Source organism: Mytilus edulis, chromosome 10 (assembly GCF_963676685.1).
Source record: "Mytilus edulis chromosome 10, xbMytEdul2.2, whole genome shotgun sequence".
NCBI classification, from domain to species: Eukaryota; Metazoa; Mollusca; class Bivalvia; order Mytilida; family Mytilidae; genus Mytilus; species Mytilus edulis.
This window is the reverse complement of record NC_092353.1, coordinates 20,423,405-20,436,184: the sequence shown is the minus strand read 5'-3', so window position 1 is coordinate 20,436,184 and position 12,780 is coordinate 20,423,405. Positions and strand designations below refer to the sequence as shown.

Below are 12,780 nucleotides of genomic sequence, written 5' to 3'. Positions count from 1 at the left end.
AAATAGTTGATCAACTGTTATGACAAATTTTAAGTTACACATATTATAATACAACAGACGCTTTTGACATAGATCGCTTTTTTTCGTATGTTTTCGGTGTTTGAGGTTTTATGTTAAATTTTCTTAATTATTTGTACAAGTTTTCACATATTTAATGCATTGCTGCTCTCGTCTTTCCAATTTTATAATAAAAGTAGTTTAAGGGGGCTCGCAGGTCTAAATCCATTTTATTTAATTTAATATAGGATTTCTCTATATTTTTTTTATAAATGAACTTTATCTTATACTTAATAGAAAAATGAAATTAAAAAAATACTTAATAGAAAAATGAAATAAAAAAAAAGGGGTCACCGTTCATTTACGCTCACAATCTGCCTTCGAAAGAAGCATACATTTTTGTTGATGTCCTTTTTTTCTGTTGAAATAATAGGAGAAATAGCGGTAATATCGATATAAAAAAAGAACTAAATTACAGAAATCGCTAAAATTTTACAATTATTTAGTTTATGTACAGCTTATTCGAAAACAACAATAAAAAAATATAGGTATTAACCGATGAGTAAAAAAAGATATTTCAATTTTAATGCCAAAAAATGGCATTTTTGCACAAAAGGGAGATAATTTAGAGCTTTTTCAATGATATGTACATTTTAAAAGTCACCTGGGGTCAACACGAATTGATTTTTGGGAACAACTACTTAAGGTAATAAATAAAATTTGTAATGAAAAATTAATGTTTAATTTTTTTCTGAACATCTTATACCCGTGAGCCTCCTTAAGTGTTGATATGATCATCGGTATGGTCATTATTTTAAAATAAATGTTTACAATACTTTGAATTTTTAAAATAAGTATGCTTTTCTATCTCTGGAATAGATTACTTTGACTGTATTTGGCTACAACACTCTAAGGATTTTTTTGTATCCTCAATGCTCTTCAACTTCATACTTTATTTGGCCTTTTCAACTTTTAATCATTCGAGCGTTACTGATGAGCCTTTTGTAGATGAAACGAGCGTCTGGCGCAAATACAAAATTTCAAAGATGAATTGGTGTATATTATTGTAATTGTAAGATCTTACGGATGAGGATGAGCAAGAACACATTTAAAAGTGGAATAATTATCTATCCAGTTGGTTTTTGTTCAATATTAAATATTGGCCTTGTTTGTTCATTGTGAAGATCATTAAAGACACCAGCGGTTACATTGGTATTATATACTTTTATCTCATGATTCCGTCTCAATATTTTCAGGACTCGCTACTGGATCCATGTCATAGAAAGCCCTGCCAGTCAGCAGAGATTTGTGAAATAAAACTGGATGGAAACACATTTTGTGTAAAAGATAGTAAGTACACAATTTAAGATAAAGGTATCTTTGATTATCTAAAACATTTGTAAAATTTCTGTTTTGTGCATGATCAAAAAGATTTTTTGTTGTAATGAATTTAGAAAAGGGAGGGAAAGGTTAGGTGGAATAATTCTTGCCTTGATTTATTCATACTTTACAAAAAATTTAATGTAATTTTTTTTTAAGAAACAATGATTATAAAGGAAATGATGCTATAGTATAAAAACAATACGTTTATCAAAATAATTAAGCGTCTAATGACGGAACGACTAGTAATTTTAATATTTATTGATAAAGTTTTATCATTGTCATTTAATGATTATAACGTTTGACATAGTAATGTCTAACCTACAAATACTATGCCATCGGATAAAAAAAAAAATACGAAACAATTCGAAAGTAAAAACCAACGGCATGATTTATTCAAAAACAACAAATAAAGCACAATGTATGTTTGATAGCAAAAAGCAAAAAAAATTAACGCCGTGTCTCTAAAAGCATTAGGACGAAATTCCAATAACGTTGTTGCCTATAGCACTTCGTAAAAATAGCATCGTGCAACATAAAAATAATATGACAAAAAATTCCGAACTCCAAGGAAAATTCAAGTCGGAAAGTCGCTTATCAAATGGCAAAATCAAAAGCTCAAACACATTAAAGGAATAGATAACAACTGTCATATTCTTGACTTGGCACATACATTTTCTTATGTAGAAAATGGTGGATTGAACATGGTTTTCTAGCTAGCTTATCCTCTCTTTTGTATGGCAGTCGCTTAAAATTGCAATATATTGACAACAATGTGTGAACAAAACAAACAGACTTAAATGATAGAAATGTCAAAAACTGAGTAGTCATTATTGTGTTAAAATTTAATTACTATAAAAACAAACAACTCTGTCAATAAAATGGCCAATAGCACATCACTTCAGCCAAAATGGAAGACAAGAGTACAAAAAATGTTCATAGCACAATACAAAAATGACTGGATACTAGTATATGAATACCGAGGCATGTCAAAAAAATTTCAGGGAAAATGGACTTAACAGTATAGGCTAAAGATATTCATATACAAGTAAAAGAACACGTCGCAAAACATTGAAATTGAACGTTTAACAGTCGAGTACGATCCAGATTTGGCTGAAAATCAAACAAAAAGTATGATCAATGCCGATTTTTACATCTAGTTTGATTAATCTTGAGAGGAATAATTATGCAAATTGTCTTCATGTAAATCAAGAAACATGTTCTCCAAAGTCACGTAAGATAGTTTCGGCCCTATTAAAATATTTTCTCAGCTCTCATCTTTTACATGATATAGAATCAGATAACGTGCCTATTGCCTGCAGCCCATTTATAAAAGGTTTTACTTAGAGCATCAACCAGTAAAGAAAGAAGCATATAGTGAAGTGTATTTACTCTTTTTCAGAACCTATTACCACTACAACAAAAGACAATACAAAATTTCTCAATACTGGTACTTCAACAACGCAAATGAAAACACTAACATCAATTTCTCGAATAGCCACAACAACTGAAGCAGCTAAAATCGTCACGTTTGATACTACTGCTGGGATACCGTTAACAACAACCAAAAGTACAATTGTCTCTGAGACCCATGGATCAAAATCTTACAAAACAACTCCTACAACAGCAACAACTTTGCTAGAGACAACCGCTTATAAATCATCGGTCTCTCCAATTACTCATGACCAACCAATGGGATTTGCAGACACTATAGCTAGCTCTATGGCGCCAACAAAAACATTTACATCCCTCTCTGACATTCAGACGATTGCCTCTAATACAGATGATACGACTGTGACAGACACATCAATTGATACAGATGCTTTCGCAGCGACAGAAAACATCGAACTTATTTCTAAATATAGTACTACTGGCATTACCACTAAGACTATTGACAAAACTGATGATATTCTATTGACAAACACAGAAGGTACTACTGTATCTGAGACTCATAGACGAACATCTGATGATGCAAATCTTCAAGTAGCAACAACATTGCTAGACACAACAGCTGAGCAAGCTTCAGTCTCTCTAATTACTGATATTAGACTGATGGAAACTACAAACACTATAGTTAGCTCAGTAACCCCAATAAAAACGTCAGCATTCATTTCTGAGAGTCATACGATTGGCTTTTTAACGATTGATGAAGCTCCTGTCACAACTGCCAAAACCATTGAACTTACATCTATATATAATACTTCTGGCACTACCGCTTACATTCAATTGACAAACACAGAAGGTACAACTGCCTCTGAGACACAAGGACCAAAATTCGACGAAGCAACTTACACAGCAACTTCAACATTGCTAGAGACAACTGCTGCTAAAGCTTCGAGCTCTCCGATTAATTATGATGAACAGAATGAAATGACAGACACTATAGCTAGATCAGCAACGCAAACGAAAACACCGGCGTTTATTTCTGAGAGTCAAACGATTGGTTTTACAACAGATGGTAGTACTTTTACAGACGCAATAACTGATAAAGATACTAGTACTGTCACATCCGCAGACACCATAAAACTTACTTCTATATCGACAACTGGTGGCACTACCACTAACACTGTTGGTACTTCTGCCCAACAGCCGTTGATAAAAGCCGAAAGTACAACTGTGTTTGAAACTCATGGGTCAACATCTGACGAAGTAACTCGCACATCAGCATCAACGTTATATAAAACAACCACTCAAGCTTCGAACTCTCCGATTACTAATGAAACGAAAAAAATAGCAAGCACAACAAATCCTGGGAGTACACCGCCATTCATTTCTGACACTCAGACTATAGGTACTAAAACAAATGATACGACTGGTACAGCCGCAATAACTGATGGAGATACTGTTACAGCCGCAGAAACCTTCCAACTTACCTCTTTATCTTCTAATACTGTCACTTCCACTAAGACTGTTGGTACTACTGCAGACACACCATTGACAAACACAGAAGGTACATTTACTGTCTCTAAGACTCATAAATCACCATCTGACGAAACCACTCACAGAGCTGCAGCAAACTTGCTAGAGACAACCGCTGATCAATCTTCGGTCTCTCAGATTACTAATAACAAATTGACAGAAACGACGGAAACCATAGCTAGACCAGAAACGCCAACACAAACGTCTACATCCATATCTGACAGTATGGCGATCGGCTTTACAACAGATGATACTACGGCAACAGACACAACCACTAATGAAACTACTGTCACAGCCGCAAAAACTATCGAACCCACTTCTTCATCAAATATTGTTGGCACTACAACTACCACTGTTGGTACTACCGCAGAAAAACGGTTGATAGACACCGACGGTACAACTACTGTTTCCGAGACTCATGGATCACCATTTGACGACACGGCTCACACAGCAGCAATATCATTAATGGAGACTACCGCTGATCAAGCTTCGAGTTCTCCGATTACTTATGATGAACCGAGGGAAATATCGAACACTATAACTCACTCAGCAACGCCAACAAAAACAGCAGCAACCATTTCTGAGAGTCAAACAACTGACTTTACAATAGATGGGAGCACTGTGACAGACGCAATACCTGATGAAGATGCTGTCACAGCCGCAGAAACCATCAAACATACTTCTATATCGTATAATGTTGGCACTACCACTCACATTGTTGGTATTTCTGCCGAACAGCCGTTGATAAATACCGAAGGGACAACTTTCTTTGAGACTCATGGGTCGAAATCTGACGAAACAACTCGCACCGTAACAACAACCGCTCAGCAAGCTTCGTACTCTCCGCCTACTTATACAAAACTAACGGAGACGACAGAAACTGTGGTTGGCTCAAAAACCCAAACGAAAACACCTGCATTCATTTCTAACACTCAGCCAATTGGCTCTAGAACAGATGGTACGACTATGACAGACACAACAATTCGTGAAGTTTCTGTAACAGCTGTAAAAACCATCAAACTTTCCTCTATATCAAATACTATTGGTACTACCGAAGAAACCCCATTGATAAACACCGAAGGTACAACTACTGTCTCTGAGACTTACGAACTAGCATCCGACGCAACAACTCACACAGCAGCAACAACCTTGCTAGAGACAACCATCGAACAAGCCCTGGTCTCTCCGACTACCAATAATAAACTGAGGGAAATGACGGAGACTATAGCTAGCACAGCAATGCCAATTAAAACTCCAGCATTCATTTCTTCCAGTCTGACGATTGGCACTACGACCGATGAAACAGCTATGACAGCCACAACTATAAGGGAAGCTATTGTCACATCCGCAAAACCAATCGAACTTACCTCTATATCTTATGCTGTTGACACTACCACAAACACTATAACTACTCCGTTGACAAAGGTTAAAGGTACAACTGTCTCTGCGACTCAAGGACCAACATTTGACAAAAACACTCACACAGCAGCAATAACCTTGCTAGAAATAACTTCTGATCAAGTTTCGAATTCTCCGATTACCAATGACAACACGACGAAAACGTTGGATACTATAGCGAGCACAGTAAATACAGTGAAAACACCGGCATCCATTTCTGACACTGAGACTATTGGGACTAGCATAAATGATACGACTTTGACAGACGCAACAACTGATGAAAATACTGTTACAACTATTAAACATATGTCTCTTAATATTGGCACTTCTACCAAGACTATTAGTACAACCGCAGAAATACAGTTCACAAACACAGAAAGTACATCTTTTGTCTCTGAGACTCGTGGACCACCACCTGACGAAACCACTCACACAGCAGCCACAAACTTGCTAGAGACAACCACTGATCAATCTACGGTCTCTTCGATTACTAATTACAAATGGACAAAAACGATGGAACCCTCAGCTAGACACGAAACGCCAACAAAAACGTCTACGTCCATATCTGACACTCAAACGATCGGCTTTGCAACAGAAGATACTACGGCGACAGATACAACAACTAGTGAAGCTATTGACACAGACCTAAATACCATTCAACTTACTTCGATGTCTAATACTGCTGGCATTACCACTAAGATTGTTGGTAGTATTACCGATAAACATTTGACAAACACAGAAGATACAACTACTCTTTCTGAGACTCATGAACCAACATCTGACGAAACATTTTTTACAGCAGCAGCAACCCTGCTAAAGACCACAGCTGATCAAACTTCGGTCTCTCCGATTAATAATGATAAACCAAGTCAAACGACAGAAACCATATCTAGCTCAATAACGCCTACGTCCATATTTGACACTCGGACGATTGGCTTTACAACAGATGATACTCCGATGACAGACACAACAACTAGTGAAGCTACTGTAACAGCTGCACAAACCATCAAACTTACCTCGATGTCTAATACTGTTGGCACAACCACAAGGAACATTGGTACTACTAGTATCACCGATAATTATTTAACAAACACACAAGGTACAACTTCTGTTTCTGAGATTCATGGACCAATATCTGACGAAACAACTTACACAGCAGCAATAACCCTGCTAAAGACCACCGCTGATCAAGCTTCGATATCTCCGATTACTATTAATAAACTGACGGAAACGACGGAAACCATAGCTAGCTCGAAAACGCCAACAAAAACGTCTACATCCATATCTGACACTCAAACGATAGGCTTTAAAACAGATGATATTACGATGATAGAAAAAAACAACTAGTGACGCTACTGACACACCCGCCAAAACGATCCAACTTACATCGATGTCTAATACTGTTGGCACAACCACAAGGAACATTGGTACTACTAGTATCACCGATAATTATTTAACAAACACACAAGGTACAACTTCTGTTTCTGAGATTCATGAACCAATATCTGACGAAACAACTTACACAGCAGCAACAACCCTGCTAAAGACCACCGCTGATCAAGCTTCGGTATCTCCGATTACTATTAATAAACCGACGGAAACGACGGAAACCATAGCTAGCTCGAAAACGCCAACAAAAACGTCTACATCCATATCTGACACTAAAACGATCGGCTTTAAAACAGATGATACTACGATGATAGAAAAAACAACTAGTGACGCTACTGACACACCCGCCAAAACCATCCAACTTACATCGATGTCTAATACTGTTGGCACAACCACAAGGAACATTGGTACTACTAGTATCACCGATAATTATTTAACAAACACACAAGGTACAACTTCTGTTTCTGAGATTCATGGACCGATATCTGACGAAACAACTTACACAGCAGCAATAACCCTGCTAAAGACCACCGCTGATCAAGCTTCGGTATCTCCGATTACTATTAATAAACCGACGGAAACGACGGAAACCATAGCTAGCTCGAAAACGCCAACAAAAACGTCTACATCCATATCTGACACTCAAACGATCGGCTTTAAAACAGATGATATTACGATGATAGAAAAAACAACTAGTGACGCTACTGACACACCCGCCAAAACCATCCAACTTACCTCGATGTCTAATACTGTTGGCACAACCACAAGGAACATTGGTACTACTAGTATCACCGATAATTATTTAACAAACACACAAGGTACAACTTCTGTTTCTGAGATTCATGGACCAATATCTGACGAATCAACTCACACAGCAGCAACAACTCTGCTAAAGACCACCGCTGATCAAGCTTCGGTATCTCCAATTACTATTAATAAACCGACGGAAACGACGGAAACCATAGCTAGCTCGAAAACGCCAACAAAAACGTCTACATCCATATCTGACACTCAAACGATCGGCTTTAAAACAGATGATACTACGATGATAGAAAAAACAACTAGTGACGCTACTGACACACCCGCCAAAACCATCCAACTTACATCGATGTCTAATACTGTTGGCACAACCACAAGGAACATTGGTACTACTAGTATCACCGATAATTATTTAACAAACACACAAGGTACAACTTCTGTTTCTGAGATTCATGGACCGATATCTGACGAAACAACTTACACAGCAGCAATAACCCTGCTAAAGACCACCGCTGATCAAGCTTCGGTATCTCCGATTACTATTAATAAACCGACGGAAACGACGGAAACCATAGCTAGCTCGAAAACGCCAACAAAAACGTCTACATCCATATCTGACACTCAAACGATCGGCTTTAAAACAGATGATACTACGATGATAGAAAAAACAACTAGTAACGCTACTGACACACCCGCCAAAACCATCCAACTTACCTCGATGTCTAATACTGTTGGCACAACCACAAGGAACATTGGTACTACTAGTATCACCGATAATTATTTAACAAACACACAAGGTACAACTTCTGTTTCTGAGATTCATGGACCAATATCTGACGAATCAACTCACACAGCAGCAACAACTCTGCTAAAGACCACCGCTGATCAAGCTTCGGTCTCTCCGATTACTAATGATAAACCGACGGAAACGACGAAAACAATATCTAGCTCGAAAACGCCAACAAAAACGTCTACATCCATATCTAACACTCAAACGATCGGCTTTAAAACAGATGATACTACGATGATAGAAAAAAACAACTAGTGACGCTACTGACACACCCGCCAAAACCATCCAACTTACCTCGATATCTAATACTGTCGGCATAATTACAAGGAACATTGGTACTATCACCGATAATTATTTAACAAGCACACAAGGTACAACTACTGTTTCTGAGATTCATGGACCAATATCTGACGAAACAACTTACACAGCAGCAACAACCCTGCTAAAGACCACTGCTGATCAAGCTTCGGTCTCTCTAATTACTAATGATAAACCGACGGAAACGACGGAAACCATAGCAAGCTCGAAAACGACAACACAAACATCTACATTCATATATGACACTCAAACGATCGGCTTTACAACATATGCTACTACGATGACAGACAAAACAACTAGTGACCCTACTGACACAACCTCAAAAACCATCCAACTAACCTCGATATCTAATATTGTTGGCTTAACCACTAGGACCATTGGTTCTATCAGCGAGAAACATGTAACAACCACTAAAGGTACAGCTACTGTTTCTGTGACTCATGGACCAATATCTGACGAAACAACTTACACAGCAGTAACAACCCTGGTAAAGACCACCGCTGGTCAAGCTTCTGTCTCTCCGATTACTAATGATAAACCATCGGAAATCATAGCTAGCTCGGAAACTCAAACAAAACCGTCTACATTCATATATGACACTCCAACGACCGGCTTTACAACAGATGATACTACGATGACATACACAACAACTAGCGAAGCTACTGTAAAAGCTGAAAAAAACCCATCCAACTTACCCCGATATCTAATACTGTTGGCATAACCCCAAGGACCATTGGTACTATCACTGATAATTATTTAATAATAAATCGACGGTAACGACAGAATTAATAGCTAGCTCGGAAACAGCAACAAAAATGTCTACATTCATAATTGACATTCAGACGATCAGATTTACAACAGATGATACTACGATTACAGACAAAACAACTTGCGAAACTAGTATAACAGCTGCAAAAACCATCTAACTTACCTCGATATTTAATACTGCTGGTATAACCACTAGGACCATTGGTAATATTACCGATACACATTTGACAAACACAGAAGGTACAACTACTGTTTCTCAGCCTCGCGAACCAACATGTGACGAAACTACCTACACAGCAGCAACAACCCTGCTAAAGACCACCGTTGGTCATGCTTCGGTCTCTCCGAATACTAATGATAAACCGACCAAAAGACCAAAAAAGTGAAAAAGTATATTTAAACAAAACGCATTTGACTAAAAGGTCGAATATATATATACACGTCTAAATTGAAAACTACGTTCAAACCTATGATTGCGTTGAATAAAAACCGCAATTTTTATACGTGTGCATGTAAAACAAGTTTCGTTGTAGTAGGTCTAAATACAGTATATATATTAGTCAAATGCGTTTTGTTTAAATATACTTTTTTCACTTTTTTGGTCTTTTGGAAAATGTTGTTTGTGCTGTATTTAGACCATTCTACAACGAAATTTGTTTTACATTCACACGTATAAAAATTGCGGTTTTTATCCATAGGTTTGAACGTAGTTTTCAATTTAGACTCGTTTATATCAGGAACATATATATTAACCATGTTTATGATATACTGTTCCCAGTTTATATATATATATATTGCTAGATCAAAACCATGTTTTATCTATATACAATGTATATACACAATAAAAAAAAAAGTTTATGAAATTATTGTATAAAATATGTTTAGATTTTAAATTATTTCCCTAGTATGTGCCTTCTTGTAAAAGATTATGTAAAAACTGCAAACAAATTGAAGATCACATTCATTTCTTTTTGTATTGTAATAGAAACCATAATAATAGAAAAGTTTATTTTATTTTTTGATAAATGAGAATATGCACTTTATAAATTTATATGACATAGATAAAATAACATATACTCAACCGAAGATAACACATGCATATAAAGCTAGGATCCCTTTTAACACAGTCTCATGAGTCTATTGAACTGAGGACAGGGGACTCTCGTTTAAAAGAACTTGATAAAAAGCTAGAAGATACTGAAAAAAATAAATGTTTCAATGATCTAGATTTTCCAATAAAGGACTCAGAAATATATTCTGCTAAGATTAAAAGGGATAAAGCTCCTGGATTAGATCATATTAGCAACAACATTTTTAAAAGTGGCCAAATACTATATTTATATATATAGAGGCCTGACAATCACCAATTATTCAATTGCATATATTAAACTCTAGATTGGATAATTTTTTAATAAAGCATAATCTAATAGATGACTCTCAGATTGGTTTCACAAAAAAGACTAGAACATCTGATCATATATTTATATTAAAATGCATTATTGAAAAATATTGTTCACATATGATAAGGATGATAGATCGAGTGTTTGTCTGCTTTGTTGATTTAAGAAAGGCTGTTGACACTGTAATTCATACAGGATTATTAAAGACTTAAACTCTTAGAAATAGGGGTTGGTACTAAATTTTATAATGTTATTAAGAATATGTATTCTGTAAGTAAATCTTGTATAAAAACAAGTAACACTGCTCGCACTGAAATGTTTGATAGTAAATTGGGAGTTAAGCAATGCGACAACCTAAGTCCTAACTTGTTTAAAATTTTTATTAATGACCTTCCTTCATTACTGATACAAACATCAGATCCAATTATACTAAACTCTCGGCCTATACATTGTTTGATGTATGCAGATGATATTTTTCTGCTCTCTTCTTCATCGCGTGGTTTTCAACAAAAACTAGATAATTTAGACATGTTAGATAAGTTTTGCAAAACAGTGGTGTCTTCCTGTAAATTTATCTGAAACCAAAGTACTTATATTCAATAAGGCAGGCAGACATCTCCTTTCTGCTATGCTCCAAATGAACTTTATCAGAAGGGTCTAAAAGCTTATTTTAAACTGTGCAAGGAATTTATTTCTCACTGTCCTTCACCTAAAATCTCATTACATGTATTCGATCATTCTATTATGCCAATATTATTATATGGTTGTGAAATTTTGGGTTATTTTAATCCCTTTACAACAAAATTGAAAAAACCCTGATTTTTCCTTCAAATGAAATTTATAAAAGACTTAAACATGTTAAATGTGAAGAAATGCATGTTAAATTATGTAAATTTGTTTTAGGTTGTGGGAAAAAGAGTACACATTTTGCCTCCTTGTCATAACTTGGCAGATTAACCACACATTTCAATATCGTCAGTTCAATGCTTAAATATTGGCACTGTTTAGAAAATTTAGATAATCGATTTCCAATTCTAAAAGATGCCTATTTAACTTCCATAGAGTTGTATGAAAATGGACGAAAATAAACATCCTTCTTGGTATGGCTCTGTTTATATACAGAAAAAAAGAATTTTTGATAACCATACTGACTTAACATGCTTAAGGTGAATGAAAACAAATAGTTTTTAGAAGACATGTAAAAAATATATGAAAATTCATTATATTAATCGTTGGCAAAAAAAAACCCCATCATTATCAGATGGCAAACTGTGTACATACTTTTTTTTCAAGTTTAAACAAAATTTTGGATTTGAAAATTATTTGAATATTTTAAAAGATTTTGGGCAGAGGAGAATTTTCACCAGATTCAGAATATCAGCTCATAGACTTCAAATAGAGTTGGGAAGATGTCAAGGTATTATCAGGCAAAATAGATTGTGTGTTCATTGCACATCTGGCAAGGTAGAAGATGAGAACCATTTTTTACTAACATGTACAAAGTATAAAGTTGAACGTTATGATCTTATTAATGCTATTTGTCCTAATTTTACCCAATTACAAAATCCTAAAAAATTTATTTGGATGACGAATAATGAAGATCATGAATTTTATGTAAAATTTGTTGTCTTATAGCCAAACATGAACATACTAATTAAATAG

The 12,780-nt window shown here is 35.7% G+C and overlaps 3 protein-coding genes across 3 annotated transcripts; all 3 read left to right on the top strand.

Annotated features, from left to right (window-relative positions):
- The first annotated feature begins 1,258 nt into the window (after window positions 1-1,258).
- On the top strand, window positions 1,259-7,041 carry LOC139490586 (mucin-22-like). Its single transcript, XM_071277457.1, has 2 exons — window positions 1,259-1,347; window positions 2,780-7,041. Exon 2 carries the CDS (start codon window positions 2,845-2,847, stop codon window positions 7,039-7,041), a length of 4,197 nt encoding a protein of 1,398 aa, XP_071133558.1. The 5' UTR covers window positions 1,259-1,347; window positions 2,780-2,844.
- Window positions 7,042-7,084: 43 nt separating this feature from the next.
- LOC139492630 (mucin-22-like) lies at window positions 7,085-8,887 on the top strand. The gene has a single exon (XM_071280783.1). It carries the CDS (start codon window positions 7,085-7,087, stop codon window positions 8,885-8,887), a length of 1,803 nt encoding a protein of 600 aa, XP_071136884.1.
- A 343-nt stretch (window positions 8,888-9,230) lies between these two features.
- Window positions 9,231-9,671, top strand: LOC139492629 (salivary glue protein Sgs-3-like). Its single transcript, XM_071280781.1, has one exon. The coding sequence runs from the start codon at window positions 9,231-9,233 to the stop codon at window positions 9,669-9,671; it is 441 nt and encodes a 146-aa protein (XP_071136882.1).
- The last annotated feature ends 3,109 nt before the right edge of the window (window positions 9,672-12,780 follow it).